General features: G+C 34.9%; 1 protein-coding gene across 3 annotated transcripts; it reads right to left on the bottom strand.

Moving 5' to 3' along the window:
- On the bottom strand, positions 1-14305 carry LOC138334126 (uncharacterized). Of its 3 annotated transcripts, none has more exons than XM_069282800.1 (9): positions 14221-14305; positions 12024-12198; positions 11788-11906; positions 11010-11076; positions 10692-10802; positions 5091-5190; positions 1746-1834; positions 1153-1263; positions 1-319 (listed from the first exon to the last, which is right to left on the bottom strand). In XM_069282800.1, exons 2-9 carry the CDS (start codon positions 12186-12188, stop codon positions 143-145), a joined length of 939 nt encoding a protein of 312 aa, XP_069138901.1. In that variant the 5' UTR covers positions 12189-12198; positions 14221-14305; the 3' UTR covers positions 1-142. The 3 variants fall into 3 exon arrangements, with proteins under 3 accessions (XP_069138901.1, XP_069138902.1, XP_069138903.1); XM_069282801.1 differs by having other exon boundaries at positions 12131-12198; positions 14221-14235; XM_069282802.1 differs by lacking the exon at positions 12024-12198 and having other exon boundaries at positions 14221-14281.
- Between the last annotated feature and the right edge of the window lie 599 nt (positions 14306-14904).

Here is a 14904-nt window from a genome sequence, read left to right as displayed (position 1 = left end):
TTCAACTTATGTGAAACGGAACCTTTTTATTTTCAAAAGCTTTGATTTTTCAATACGTTGCATGGCTGGATGACATCTTTATATAGAATATTTCACTGAAAAAAGCTATACCAGTTAGTTATTACAAAGTCTTATGCCGATATCAGTAAGATGACGCCAGTCTTTGTTGTAGGAACTGTAAGCTTGAGATAGGTTCGTATTTAGCAGATTTGTCCAAACTCTGGATCATCACATCATTGTCCGGTACGACAAAGAAAGCTATTGATTGACGACTCTTTCTTTTCTTGATCTCATCTTCCGGAATCAATACTCTGTGTTTCTGAAAATAAAACCCCAGTTATAATGAAATCTCTGACCTGACTGAAATATCACAAGGATAGGTCTTTTCAAACGGCAAAATGTGAAATGCCCTGTTATCTGCCTCTGTATTATGACATTCTTGATTTGTAAATACAAATAAGCATGTCAATTTTTACTGAATCTGTTTGTTCTTACTATACACTTTTCATTTATATAAAGTTAAAAAGGGATTGGGCATTGGGGCCAAAATCGACCCTTAGTGCATATACTCCTTTGTCATCTGAAAGTACAATAAGTAAAATTTTGATATGATAATAACAGCCCTATGACTAGGGTAACATTAACCTCACACAATCTTCTAAGTAACGGCCATACAGGTACGGCGTTAGAATTAATACTGATGTCCCCACTGCATAATCGTAAGGCGACTAATTTTTTATCTAATCTTTTCTCTTCTTCCTAACGCATCCCTTAACACCGCCTCACTTTTATCCTCGCGTTGAGCGTTCGTCTCTTCTTCGAGGAACACTCTGGGTGTCTTTCCCTAGCCGAGAAACACCATATTCTACAGAAGTGTTAGTTTCCGCTAAGCAGAAAGAGAGTGGGACGACTGCTTTACCCGTGTCAGTATAGTGTGACCTTATCTAGCCAATAGGACATTAAGTATTACCAACCAACCAATCATAGGACTACATGTAAATGCCAATCCGATTGAGTATACATAATAACGTCAATTGCCAGTGACAGGATAAACAATGCTTTATTATGTTGCAATTTTTGTTACGTATACCTACGTCTTTTGTTGCATTATCCATATGAATTTGAGAAAGAAATAAGAAGTCATGAACTTACTGTGGCGAGTAATTTGTCAGAAGTCCATCTCTGCATCATATCCCCGATATTGATGAGAATTGTTCCAGGTATCGGAGAGGCTGAGATATACTCACCCTCCGTAGTGCGTACCTGATAATCAATCATAACATTTATGTGGAAAGAGTTGACAGAGATTATTGGGATGTTATCGGTATGTATATTTCGCTACTCTCTACATAAATACCGTTTAGATCTTGTCGTGTTTGTGAGAGGTCTCTGACCTTTTTATTAAAAATGTTCTGTCTCACGTTCTACTACAGACACGATAACTTACCGTAGTAAAAGAGAAATCTACCATTGTAACGGTAATATATTGATGTATGTAATATTTTATCGAACACGATATACTTTTGTTATATTCACGAAGATTGGAGAAGTAAAATACAAAATCTAAATTTATTTTCTACACATGTCATCTTTTAGACCAGTTTAATGTACGTTATTCTTTCCTCGATCCCAATACTTTGCAGCTACAGACTAGATAACATAATTTACAGATATCTCAATTGTCTTTTAAAAATATTGCATGGTATAACGTCATCCTAAAACAACAGTGTAAGGGAGATACCTACCTCTAGACCCCCAACGTCGTCCTGAAATAACAGTGTGAGAGAACCGAAGTCTGAGTGTTCTCCACATCGTATCTGGTTCGCTTTCATTTCTGAAAGGAATATTTGAATATGCATCATAAATTCTATATACATGTACTTTAATTTTTATATTCATTACGTTTTCCCGCAAAGTCTTTTGATTTTCCTTCATATTTACCAATACATGTTTACATAAATTGTTAATTCATTCTTTGATATTATTTATATATCTCATTTCAGAATAATTACACTACAATATTTGTTCATGAATGATTAAAGACAAATGAACGTGTTAACCAAACAAGAGGCCCATGGGCCTTAACGGTCATCTGACTCATGGCACAAAACAACAAAGTCACAGTTTAAAGTATTGGTTAACGATTAATATAAACAATACAAGGAACTCCTTAGTTGAATATGTAAGTTTCTGAAAAAGGTAAATGTCATTTGTTGAACAAACTTGGTAGCCCTTCATCCAAATATGGTCGAAACCCATTCAAGGATTAATATAAGGAGGAGTCAGATTTTAAAGCCAAATTTCAGCAAAGATCCCATTTTGGACCTCGGTCATACTATCCCCATGGGTCTTACCTCGGTCCTTTATAAAATATGATTGTCCTTACCTAAAGTTCCCCATTCTGAATGAATTAAAACCACTATAGACCAATTTTCATTGAGATTGGAGACTGAATCCTTAAAACAGGAAGTGGGCCAGCGGCCATCTTGGAATACCAAAATCTTTACGAAAATGTTTGCATGTTGTTCGGCATCAATTAAAACCCCTACAGACCATTTTTCATTGAGATCGAAGACTAAAACCTTAAAACAGGATGTGGGCCAACGGCCATCTTGGAATACCAAAATCTTCACGAAAATGTTTGCATGTTGTTCGGCATCAATTAAAACCCCTACAGACCAATTTTCATTGAGATCGGAGACTGAAACCTTAAAACAGGAAGTGGGCCAGCGGCCATCTTGGAATACCAAAATCTTTACGAAAATGTTTGCATGTTGTTCGGCATCAATTAAAACCCCTACACACCAATTTTCATTGAGATCGGAGACTGAAACCTTAAAACAGGAAGTTGGCCAACGGCCATCTTGGAATACCAAAATCTTTACAAAAAAATGTTTGCATCTTGTTTGGCATCAAATAAAACCCCTATAGACCAATTTTCATTGAGATCGGAGACTGAATCCTTAAAACAGGAAGTGGGCCAGCGGCCATCTTCGAATACGAAAATCTTTACGAAAATGTTTGCATGCTGTTCGGCATCAAATAAAACCCCTATAGACCAATTTTCATTGCGATCTGAGACTGAAACCTTAAAACAGGAAGTGGGCCAGCGGCCATCTTGGAATATCAAAATCTTTACGAAAATGTTTGCATGTTGTTCGGCATCAATTAAAACCCATATACACCAATTTTCATTGAGATCGGAGACTGAAACCTTAAAACAGGAAGTGGGCCAGCTATAAATAAGAAAATTTGCCCTTTTGGGGCCCCACCCCTCAGTTCCTAGGGTTCAGACCAGACTCATTTATATAAAATATAATTGTGTTTCCCCAATGATGTTTCACACCAAATATGGATAATATTCATCCAAGGATGGAGGAGGAGTAGGATTTTAAAGCTAAGATTAAGAAAATAACCCCATTTTGGGCCCCACCCCTCAGCCCCTAGGGGTCGGACCAGGCTCATTTATAATATGATTGTCCTTCCCCAATGATGTTTGACACCAAATATGGATGAAATCCATCCAAGGATGAAGGAGGAGAAGGATTTTAAAGCTAAAATTAAGAAAATTTGCCCATTTGGGACCCCACCCCTCAGCCCCTAGGGGTTGGACCACGCTCATATATATTAAATATGATTGTCCGTCCCCAATGATGTTTCACATCAAATATGGATGAAATCCATCCAAGGATGAAGGAGGAGTAGGATTTTAAAGCTAAAATTAAGAAAATTTGCCCATTTGGGACCCCACCCCTCAGCCCCTAGGGGTTGGACCACTTATTTACATCAAATATGAATATCCTTCCCCAATAATGTTTTACACTGAATATAGATGAAATCCATCCAAGGATGAAGGAGGAGTAGGAATTTAAAGCTAAAATTAAGAAAATTTGCCCTTTGGGGGCCCCACCCCTCAGCCTCTAGGGGTTGGACCACGCTCATTTATATAAAATATGATTGTCCGTCCCCAATGATGTTTCACACCAAATATGGATGAAATCCATCCAAGGATGAAGGAGGAGTAGGATTTTAAAGCTAAAATTAAGAAAATTTGCCCATTTGGGACCCCACCCCTCAGCCCCTAGGGGTTGGACCACTTATTTACATCAAATATGATTATCCTTCCCCAATAATGTTTTACACTGAATATAGATGAAATCCATCCAAGGATGAAGGAGGAGTAGGAATTTAAAGCTAAAATTAAGAAAATTTGCCCTTTGGGGGCCCCACCCCTCAGCCTCTAGGGGTTGGACCACGCTCATTTATATAAAATATGATTGTCCGTCCTTAATGATGTTTCATGCCAAATATCGATGAAATCCATCCAAGGATGAAGGAGGAGTAGGATTTTAAAGCTTAAAATAAGAAAATTCGCCCTTTTGGGGCTCCACCCCTCAGCCCCTAGATGTCTGACCAAGCTCATTTATACAAAATATGATTATCCTTCCCCAATAATGTTTTACACTGAATATAGATGAAATCCATCCAAGGATGAAGGAGGAGTAGGATTTTAAAGCTAAAATTAAGAAAATTTGCCTTTTTGGGGCCCCACCCCTCAGCCCCTAGGGGTCGGACCAGGCTCATTTATATAAAATATGATTGTCCATCTCAAATGATGTTTCACACCAAATATGGATGAAATCCATCCAAGGATGAAGGAGGAGTAGGATTTTAAAGCTTAAAATAAGAAAATTCGCCCTTTTGGGGCTCCACCCCTCAGCCCCTAGATGTCGGACCAAGCTCATTTATACAAAATATGATTGTCCTTCCCCAATAATGTTTCACACCAAATATGGATGACATCCGCCTAGCGGTTAAGGAAGAGTAGCGTTTTAAAGGAAAAAGTTTACGCACGACGGACGGCGCACGGCGGAAAAAGTTTACGCACGGCGGACGGCGGACGGCGGACGACGACGGACAAATCACGATGACTATAGGTCATCCTGACCCTTCGGGTCAGATGACCTAAAAACACAACTGCTGAAGAAGAGATGGAAGCAAAATAAAATAATGTTTTGGAAAATCATAATTACAGGACATTTCAAACTCATTTATGTTTACTAAGTATCAGCTCGACAAACAGGCCCTACCTGCGTCAGACGACAGAGCTGGGTAATAAAGAACTCGCAATGTTGTGGTGCTGTTTCTTTCAGCTATGCTTTTATGGCACTTTCTGAAGAAATGTCTGTCCTGTAAAGAAATACACGATGTACTTCCACTGTCACGAATAGCTAACCTTCTGTCATCCAACATAAACAAACATCAACTAAACAATATGATTTGATTACATGATTCATATTGTAATTATATACATGAATATCCAAATCCAATTCGTTCATAGAAATACAATTGCAAATGAAATATGAATATTTTATTTTTATTTCATTAATTTCGTATCTTAATATATATATATATATATATATATACATCCCGTATACATGAACATAAAGTTAATACGGCTTTGATTCCTTTTGTTTCTACTTTCAACCCAAGAAATTTCAATATTTTTCCTGTGATTAAAAATAAATGTTATGAGTTGATGCAAAGAAGTGCTCGTATGAGAAAGATTTTTGAAAACCATACAATTTTGCAAATTAAAAGACAACCTAAAAATTTAAAACAAATGTTAACAAGTTCCAAGTTTAATAACTCTATTGCTGACCCCGTGGTGTCGAAATGTAAGACACCTAGATGCGGTACATGTCCAATTATTATTGAATGTAGTACATATGTGTTTAAAATGGCTTGCATTTTACTGTAAAAGCAAACATGAATTGCTAATCGAAGTGTGTGATATATGCTTTAATTTGTTCTCGTTGTGGTAATTTTAACATCGACCAAAACAAGAACGGATTCTCTACGTAATTTGAATGTCAATAAAAATATACATGGTTGTGCAGGTGATCAATTTAATGTTATACCTTTATATCAATTACATTCTTCAGACACTGTTTTGTTGGAAAACAAAGAGAATCAGCTTATAAAAATATTAAAACCAACTCTCAATAGGCCATAATAGAAAATGGCGCAACTTCATATTATTGTTATTTAAACGTGTGTACTTTGTGACGTCACGTTATTTGTGACGTCATTAATTTGTTCTTTGAAAAATAAACATATTACTGAAGAGCCATCATGAAATGGTGAATGTACAAGAGGAAAGTCGTTGACTTTTATTTTTTTACATATATATATCTATATATTTTTTTTTTACTTTGGATCTAGAAGTGTTTGCTGCTTTAAAACCTTTGTAAGATTAACTATTAAACATTAATTGACTGAGTTTGAGGCCAACGTGTTATTTTGAAATAGATGACCCAATTGATGTATAAGTCTGACAGTTCAGTTTTAAAAATTTTCGATAGTGACCGGTCAATATTTTTCGGTCGCAAACATGAAATTCTGGACTCTTATTTACTACAGAATAGTAAATATAGTAGAAACATTGAACTCTTTTTACTACAGAATAGTAAATATAGTGGAAATATTGGATTCCTTTTACTACAGAATAGTAAATATAGTAGAAATATTGGACTCTTTTTACTACAGAATAGTAAATATAGTAGAAATATTGAACTCTTTTTACTACAGTATAGTAAATATAGAAGAAATATTGGACTCTTTTTACTACAGAATAGTAAACATAGTAGAAATATTGGACTCTTTTTACTACAGAATAGTAAACATAGTAGAAATATTGGACTCTTTTTACTACAGAATAGTAAATATAGTAGAAATATTGGACTCTTTTTACTACAGAATAGTAAATATAGTAGAAATATTGGACTCTTTTTACTACAGAATAATTAATTTTTCTTTGTTTTCATACCAAATCTGGCTTCCTGATTGGCCAATATTTTTTTTTGCATACCACTATAAAAAAAATCCGAGAATGGCACGAAACTCCGACGTTATCGTGACGTCACAATAGAGACATTGACGTTGCGTATTGATTCGGAAAAAAGAGTCACTTGAAAAACCACTATAATGTTATATTTTAACATACTTCATTTTATCAAATAGGGTATAAAATTAATTATAAGTAGTGGTGTCACTGTTTTTTTAACTTTATCGGGTTATGTAAAGAAAAATTGTTTGCAAACTTTTGTGAGAATCCGCTACGCGGATTCACACAGTTTGCAAACAATTTTTTTTTCATACCCCGATCAAATTAAAAGATAGTGACATCAATGCTTAAATAGTAAACATAGTAGAAATATTGGACTTTTTTTACTACATGCAACGTAGAGGTATAACAATACCAAATATTTTTTTTTAAAATTCAATAGTGCAGAAAAACAAAGCCATAATTCAATTATTAAAGTATCATTACAGTTTTGCTGAATATTCTACCAACTAAGCATAGATATTCTTTATGAAATTAAGTTAGTTTTGTTCAAATATTCTCATTGTTTAACAAAAATGCACTTTAAAAATATTATAACACCTAAAGGTCCTTATCTAAACGTATCCTATGTGCCTGTACATACGTACCCGGATGATCACCAGGCAAAAGCAATGGGAAAAGAATATACATTATATTCCAATTTATTCGATTTAACAGCTTAAACCGGTATTCCTTCTTGTTTATTACAAAGTTGATCAAGTACTGAATTTTTAATTAACTAATATTGCCATAAGGTCATCAGCTCTATCATTTGACAAAAATTGGATTTTTGTTTTACAATTAAAATACAGATGTATTGTAAAAACATAATGGGATTTTAATAACTTCATAACAACGTTTTAATTATAACGATGCTTCGATAACTTTGATGACTCATTTATATTCAATAACATAGAAAACGCACTGGCTCGACTCATTCATATTCAATATTAAAGAAAATGCACTTGTTGTTTCTTCACCGATGAAAACCACATTTAATGACAGCTTAGGCATGTCAAACAGTGTGTAGCATACAAGAGGCCCATGGGTCTTAACGGTTACCTGAGTTCGTTTAGAATGAAACAAAGACATATAAACACTAATATACTGGCCCTTGAATTCGGTCAGTGATTTTATAAATTTGACTTTTTAATCTATGAAGAGTATTTGCTTCCATCGAACCTGTGAACTCAGAAGAAGATTTTTTGACATTTTGACCCTGTTTGGCCCCGCCCCTCTGGTCCCCCAGGGGTTCAGCGAGGACCGATATGGAGGTTAAAATGCTATATTGCAGGCTAATTATTCTAATCAAGTTTGACTCATTTCCTATAAAAATTGAGCAAATAATTTTCATAAATGTGTTTTTCTTATATAAACTAAAGTAAACTTGACCGCCTCCCCAGGGGGAAACGTTAGACCCCAGGGTCAGTCATATAATTCACAGTTTTTATAAAACACCTGAAGACCTTTCCATCTATAAAGAGTATTTGATTCTACCATTTCCGGAATTTTAGAAGAAGATTTCTGAAGTTTTAGCCTATTTGACCCCTTTTGGCCCCCAGGGGGTCGGCCAGGACCAATATGGATATGACATTAAAATGCTACCTCAGACTAATAATTCTAACCAAGTTTGACTCATATCCTATCAAAATTGAGCAAAACATGCTCATACATGAGTTTTCTCTATATAAACTTTATTAAACTTGACCCCCTCCCAGGGGGGGAAACGTGTGACCCCAGGGACATATAATTCACAACTTTTGTAACGGACATTTAGACCTTTCCATGTATGAAAAGTATATGATTCTACCATTTCAGAAGAGGATTTTTGAAGTTTGAGTCTATTTGACCTTTTTTGGCCCCGCCCCTCTGCCCCCAGGGGTTCGGCCTGGACCAATATGGATATGACATTAAAATGCTATCTCAGACTAATAATTCTAACCAAGTTTGACTCATATCCTATCAAAATTGAGCAAAAAATGCTCATAAATGTGTTTTCCCTATATAAACTATATTAACCTTGACCCCCTTCCAGGGGGGAAACGTGCGACCCCAGGGACATATAATTCACAACTTTTGTAACGGACATTTAGACCTTTCCATGTATGAAAAGTATATGATTCTACCATTTCAGAAGAGGATTTTTGAAGTTTGAGCCTATTTGACCCCGCCCCTAAGGCCCGTGGAGGTCAGTCAAGGAAAATTTGTTTATATGATTCAATAGTCATCTCATACTGATAATTCGGACAACATTTGACTCATTTCCTATTACAAATGACCAAATATTGCTCAAAAATGGGTTTTCCATATATAAACTAAAGTAAACTTGACCCCCTCCCCAGGGGGAAACGTTAGACCCCAGGGTCAGTCATATAATTCACATTTTATATAAAACACCCGAAGACCTTTCCATCTATAAAGAGTATTTGATTCTACCATTTCCGGAATTTTAGAAGAAGATTTCTGAAGTTTTAGCCTATTTGACCCCATTTGGCCCCCAGGAGGTCGGCCAGGACCAATATAGATATGCCATTAAAACGCTATCTCAGACTAATAATTCTAACCAAGTTTGACTCATATCCTATCAAAATTGAGCAAAAAATGCTCATAAATGTGTTTTCCCTATATAAACTATAGTAAACTTGACCCCCTCCCAGGGGGGAAACGTGAGACCCCAGGGACATATAATTCACAATTTTTGTAACGGACCTTTAGACCTTTCCATGTATGAAAAGTATATGATTCTACCATTTCCAAAATTTCAGAAGAAGATTTTTGAAGTTTGAGCCTATTTGACCTCTTTTGACTCCGCCCCTAAGGCCCGTGGAGGTCAGTCAAGGAAAATTTGTTTATAGGATTCAACAGCCATTACATACTGATAATTCATTTGACTCATTTCCTATTACAAATGACCAAATATTGCTCAAAAATGTGTTTTCCATATATAACCTATAGTAAACTTAACCCCCTACTTAGGGGGAAACGAGAGACCCGGGGTCATATAATTCACAATTTTGTGAAGGACCTTAAGACCTTTCTATCTGTGAGACCTTTCTATCTGTGAAAAGTATTTGATTCCACCACATCTGTGAGTGGAGAAGAAGGTTTTTGAAATTTCACTCAATTTTACCCCTTTTGGCCCCTCCCACAGTCCCCTGGGGGATTGGGACCATGTAACTCACATTTATGACTGGCCTTGTGCCTTAGAAGCTTTGTGCAAATTCCATTGAAATTGCTTAAGCAGTTTTGGAAAGTAGTCGAAAAAGTAAGTTGTTTACGGACATTCGACGACGATAGATAAAGGGGATTAGAAAAGTAAGGTCTCAAGTGACCTAATAAAATGTGAATGTATATAGTTTTTCTTATGCTATTATTGTTTTTACGAAACTTTTACTTTTTGCTTCGAAAAGGTTGTGGGCCCCAGATGTTCTTTTTATGGATTATCATTCACATGCCAAGGGAAGAAATTGATGCCAATTGTAACAGCTATGTAAAATGTAGCAGAAACACCTAATCTAAGCCTTTCTAAACCCAAAGATACATCATAATTTAAAACTGTTACAATCGTAATTGTGATAAGCCAATGTTAAATTACGTTTTATGAGAGGTCATCTCAACATGACCTAATGATGACTGCACCTCCAGAAGTTCAAGGTTCAGCCAACTCACCAAGCAATCACAGATAATGTTCATGATCAGCATTAATGTAACCATATGTTAAATAAACGTGTTTTGTATTGCGATAGTAATGTTATATATACTGGCTTTTGATTCATAACTGATGTTTATCAGTGAGAATAGTTACCTCTAAATGTAATCCCACTGACATTAGGTCGAGTATCCTCAGAGACAATACGTGACAAGCCTCGCGAAGATCCTTCACGGCGACGTCAAAGCCTGAAACGTCTGGAAGTTGCTGAATGAACAAATTATCATCTAGTATAGATTTACGTGACATCTCAAGTGTGGGCAGATTTTTTCATAATATATTGATTATATTTTCATTTTCACGAGAAAAATTGTTTTTAGCTATAAATCATAATTTAAAAAGAAGTTATGTAATATTTAACTGAAAATTTCATATTTCAAAATACTATTAACGATATGTAATATGCATTTATACCTCCGCTTCGTCCAACGGTGTAATGTTAAACGCCTCTTTATTGTCAGGTGGTCTCTCTGGGTTTAATCTTTAGTAAAAATTGTTAAAACGACGACCAATATGATATAATAACAAGGCTCATTCCATATATAATGTCAAGTAAAACATTTAATAGTATTATGAATTAAACACCAGTTATATTTGTCGTAATTTTCATACTCACGAATCCAGCATAGCTTTTAAATTTTATTCACCATAAAATTTACAAACATTTTGAGAATATCTACAATGCATATATTTTAATTTTACAAGTACAAATAAGAGCTGAAAATGATTGTTGGCAGTACTTCTAAAAATCATTATATTTCCATCTACAGTGCAGTGAATTGGGTGCATACGGTAACGCCATGAAGTCAAATTCTACGATTACGTTTTATATTTTTATAAGTATTTATTTGTTATAAGGATATGTAATTGTAAAGTTATTTCTGCAGGTGGGTTTCCATTTAAACTTATATAAGGCATAAAAACAATAATTTTACAGTGCATGAATTATGTGCGGTAACTAATGTTTATAATGTTTATAAGACATCGTATATATCTTTGTATCTACTGAACGGCATTGCTATTGCTATAATCTTTCAATAGATCAATACAATACTAAGGAAAAAATAACGTCAAAATTTCGCCCAGTTAAGGAAAATATAACTTTGACATTTTTATATATTAAAGAAAAAATGGCATCAATATCTTTAGAAAAAAATCGAGAATGAAAAGTATAATATAAATTCATGTTTACCCTTCAGATCCTCGTGGCATCCATCCATGAATACCCGTTGTCGGTTTTCGTTGATACTTAGTCTTGTATTCAACTGACTTTTCAAAAAACGTCCTCGATACTGTGTTCACCTGGTCAATCTGTTAATTGAAAGAAGATTATAATCATCATCATTATCGCCGACGTCGTTGTCATCGTCGTCGTCTTCATCATCATAGACATTCAATTACAATAAATTATGTGAAAGATTTATGTACCAAAGACTGAGGAATGCCGTGGTTTCTGATGTAACAGAACCCGATATCCCTTAACGCTCTACACATATCGTCACCAATGGTCTGGAGGGCGTCTGTGGTTACTTCACCTTCATTACTCTCATCAAGGCCGTAACCCAAAATGTCCACTACAGGTACACTCGTCATGTTTGTTTTCCTGGAAATATTAAGTCGCTCTAATAATAGTATGTAATATTATTAATGAACTACTTCTGTATTGGTAGCAATATAAGAAAACTGTCTCATCATTATATTAACACAAGAATTCCACGTAAGTGAATGTGTCGCCTGCACAGCATCAAAAATATAGTTATTTACAGTTGAAAATATTGTTAATAATTAGGTGAAGTTATCAAGTTATCAATAAATATTTACTTATCGATCGGAAACCAAGGATTTATATGTTTTGACAATTTTAAAGTCCCGTAATTCTTGCAAATATTGACGGATTTTGACCATTATCAAACTCATCTGAGATCTGATTTATATAAAACCAAATATATAAAATTTGGTTGAAATCGGACAATAAATATTTAATTTATCGAGCGGAAACTATGGATTTATCTGTTTTGAAGATTTTAAAGTCCCGTAACTCTTGCAAATATTGACGGATTTTGACCATTTACAAACTCATCTGAGATCTCATTGATATAAAACAAAATAAATAAAATTTGGTTGAAATCGGACAATAAATATTTAAGTTATCGAGCGAAACCATGGATTTATATGTTACAACGATTTTAAAGTTCCGTAACTCTTGTAAATATGAAGGATTTCGACCATTATCGAAGTCATCTAAGATATCATTGATATAAAGCAATAAACCTTTGGTTGAAATCTGAAATAAATCTTTAAATTATCGCACGGAAACTGTTTCCCGGACGTCGACGCCGACCCCACGGACGCCGCTGACCCCGCCGTCGACGCCGACATGGTGATACCTAGGTGTCGCCCTTGCGTGGCAGACGACACAAAAACTGGGCCAGTATGGGATAACTAAATCAATATCGCCAAACTGAGCCAATATAAGATAAAGTGGACCAATATTGAAAATGCACAATCACAACCAAATAATAGGACCAATATGAATGATAACCCTATAATATCAAAATATCTTAACCCCGAAAGATATTGAGTATAATGCCTTTATAACAGTAAATATTAATACCGGGGACATATATTTTTATTCTGAATTGAAGGATATCACTTTCGATTTGAAATAGGGTTTTCTGAGATGGGAAACCTGATTAAAGTGACATGTTGTAGATCTGCATAGTATGTAGCTCTAGTACATGTGATTTATTTCCAAATTGTTTCAGGTTACAATGTTAAGATATAAAGACTATTATTGTTTTGGATAAATTGAAACAGACACTTCTTTCATACTTTCTAAACACAATTGTTTGCAAAGTTTTGTGAGAATCTGCTACGCTGATTTATATAGTTTACAAACAAAGTTTCTCATACCGTTTAACTACCAAAGGGCCGATTTGGGTCGATCATGGTAGCAGAAAAAAGTAGATTTGGACAATCTATGAAAATAAGGCACATGCCTTAGAAATATATATATAGTCATTTAACTGTAAAGAATATCTGTAGAAGAACATATATATATAACTATCTGCACAACTCTTGCAATTACAATTTGATATTTTGACAAAGATTTGGACATATTCTGCACTTAATCATGCATGTGAATACCATGTTAGTCTAATAACAAAAAAAATACCTGAAAAATTGCGAAATATGATTTTTAGCCCAAAATTGCAGAAAATTGTACACAATTTTTTCTTAAGACCTGTCTTAAAAATAAAGACGGCTGTTATTCTCTGGTCTGCTACCGGTCCATACACGTACCCTGACTGCCAAAGGCCGATTCAGGCCGATTGGGATTCAAAATTTGTGAATGTTAAGCCAAGTTTGGGAAAACGGAATACTGTAATGTATTGTATTCGAATGTTATTATCGATTACACACAAAACTCGTGAGGTGGAAATTATGATATTTTTCACTCGTTCTTCGCAATCGTGAAAAGTATCAAAGTCTCCACCTCGCTTGATGCAATTTAACTGGTATTCAACAAGAAACAAGGATTATCCTCTATATAATCGTTTTACATTCTTAAAGCGTCCATACAGGATAAAATATTAAATCAACGAATAAACATCGAAAATCTTACCTTACCGCGATGCAGCGTCAAGTAAATGAACTATAGTGATATTAGCTAACGTTAGTCTCACATAATAAACATACCACTGATAAAGGCTTTCCGTCGGGTTGACAACGGCAAGGTCATAGGAGTGCCTGGTGTATCATTGGTGCAATTGACCTTTCAGTAACGTCACTGCGCTTAACGTTATGTTTTGGTCGATTAAGAGCATGTATTTAATGAGAGTTATATTCCCAAGAAACTCCTTTATGAAGAGATATTTAATTGATAGCATGTTTACCAAAACAGATTGGTGATAATGCTATCAAATGTTTCATGCATGTGGATGCATTTTGAAAACAAGAAGACAAAGCAGACAAATACTGATGCCCAGTGCTTTGGAATTACATAATATTTGTTTAGGTTTTAATGTAACACAAAGTGTGTGTATATGTAATATACTTAAGGAATATATGTTTATTTTGTTGTGGTTAAACGGGTATAATGATAATGGAGCACGTGTAAATTATGCAACCCCGGCGAAGCCGGGTTACATAAAATTTACACGGGCTCAATTATCATTATACCCTCATAACCTCAACAAAATAAACATCTATTCCTTATATTTACAGTTTTTTCAAGTAAATGAATATCTTTTTTTTCCGCGGCAGTTGCATATTTTTTTATTAAAATACCCATATTTTTTCTCTCCCG

The sequence above is a fragment of the Argopecten irradians genome, chromosome 1 (assembly GCF_041381155.1).
Source record: "Argopecten irradians isolate NY chromosome 1, Ai_NY, whole genome shotgun sequence".
NCBI lineage: Eukaryota > Metazoa > Mollusca > Bivalvia > Pectinida > Pectinidae > Argopecten > Argopecten irradians.
This window is presented reverse-complemented; position numbering and strand designations above follow the sequence as displayed.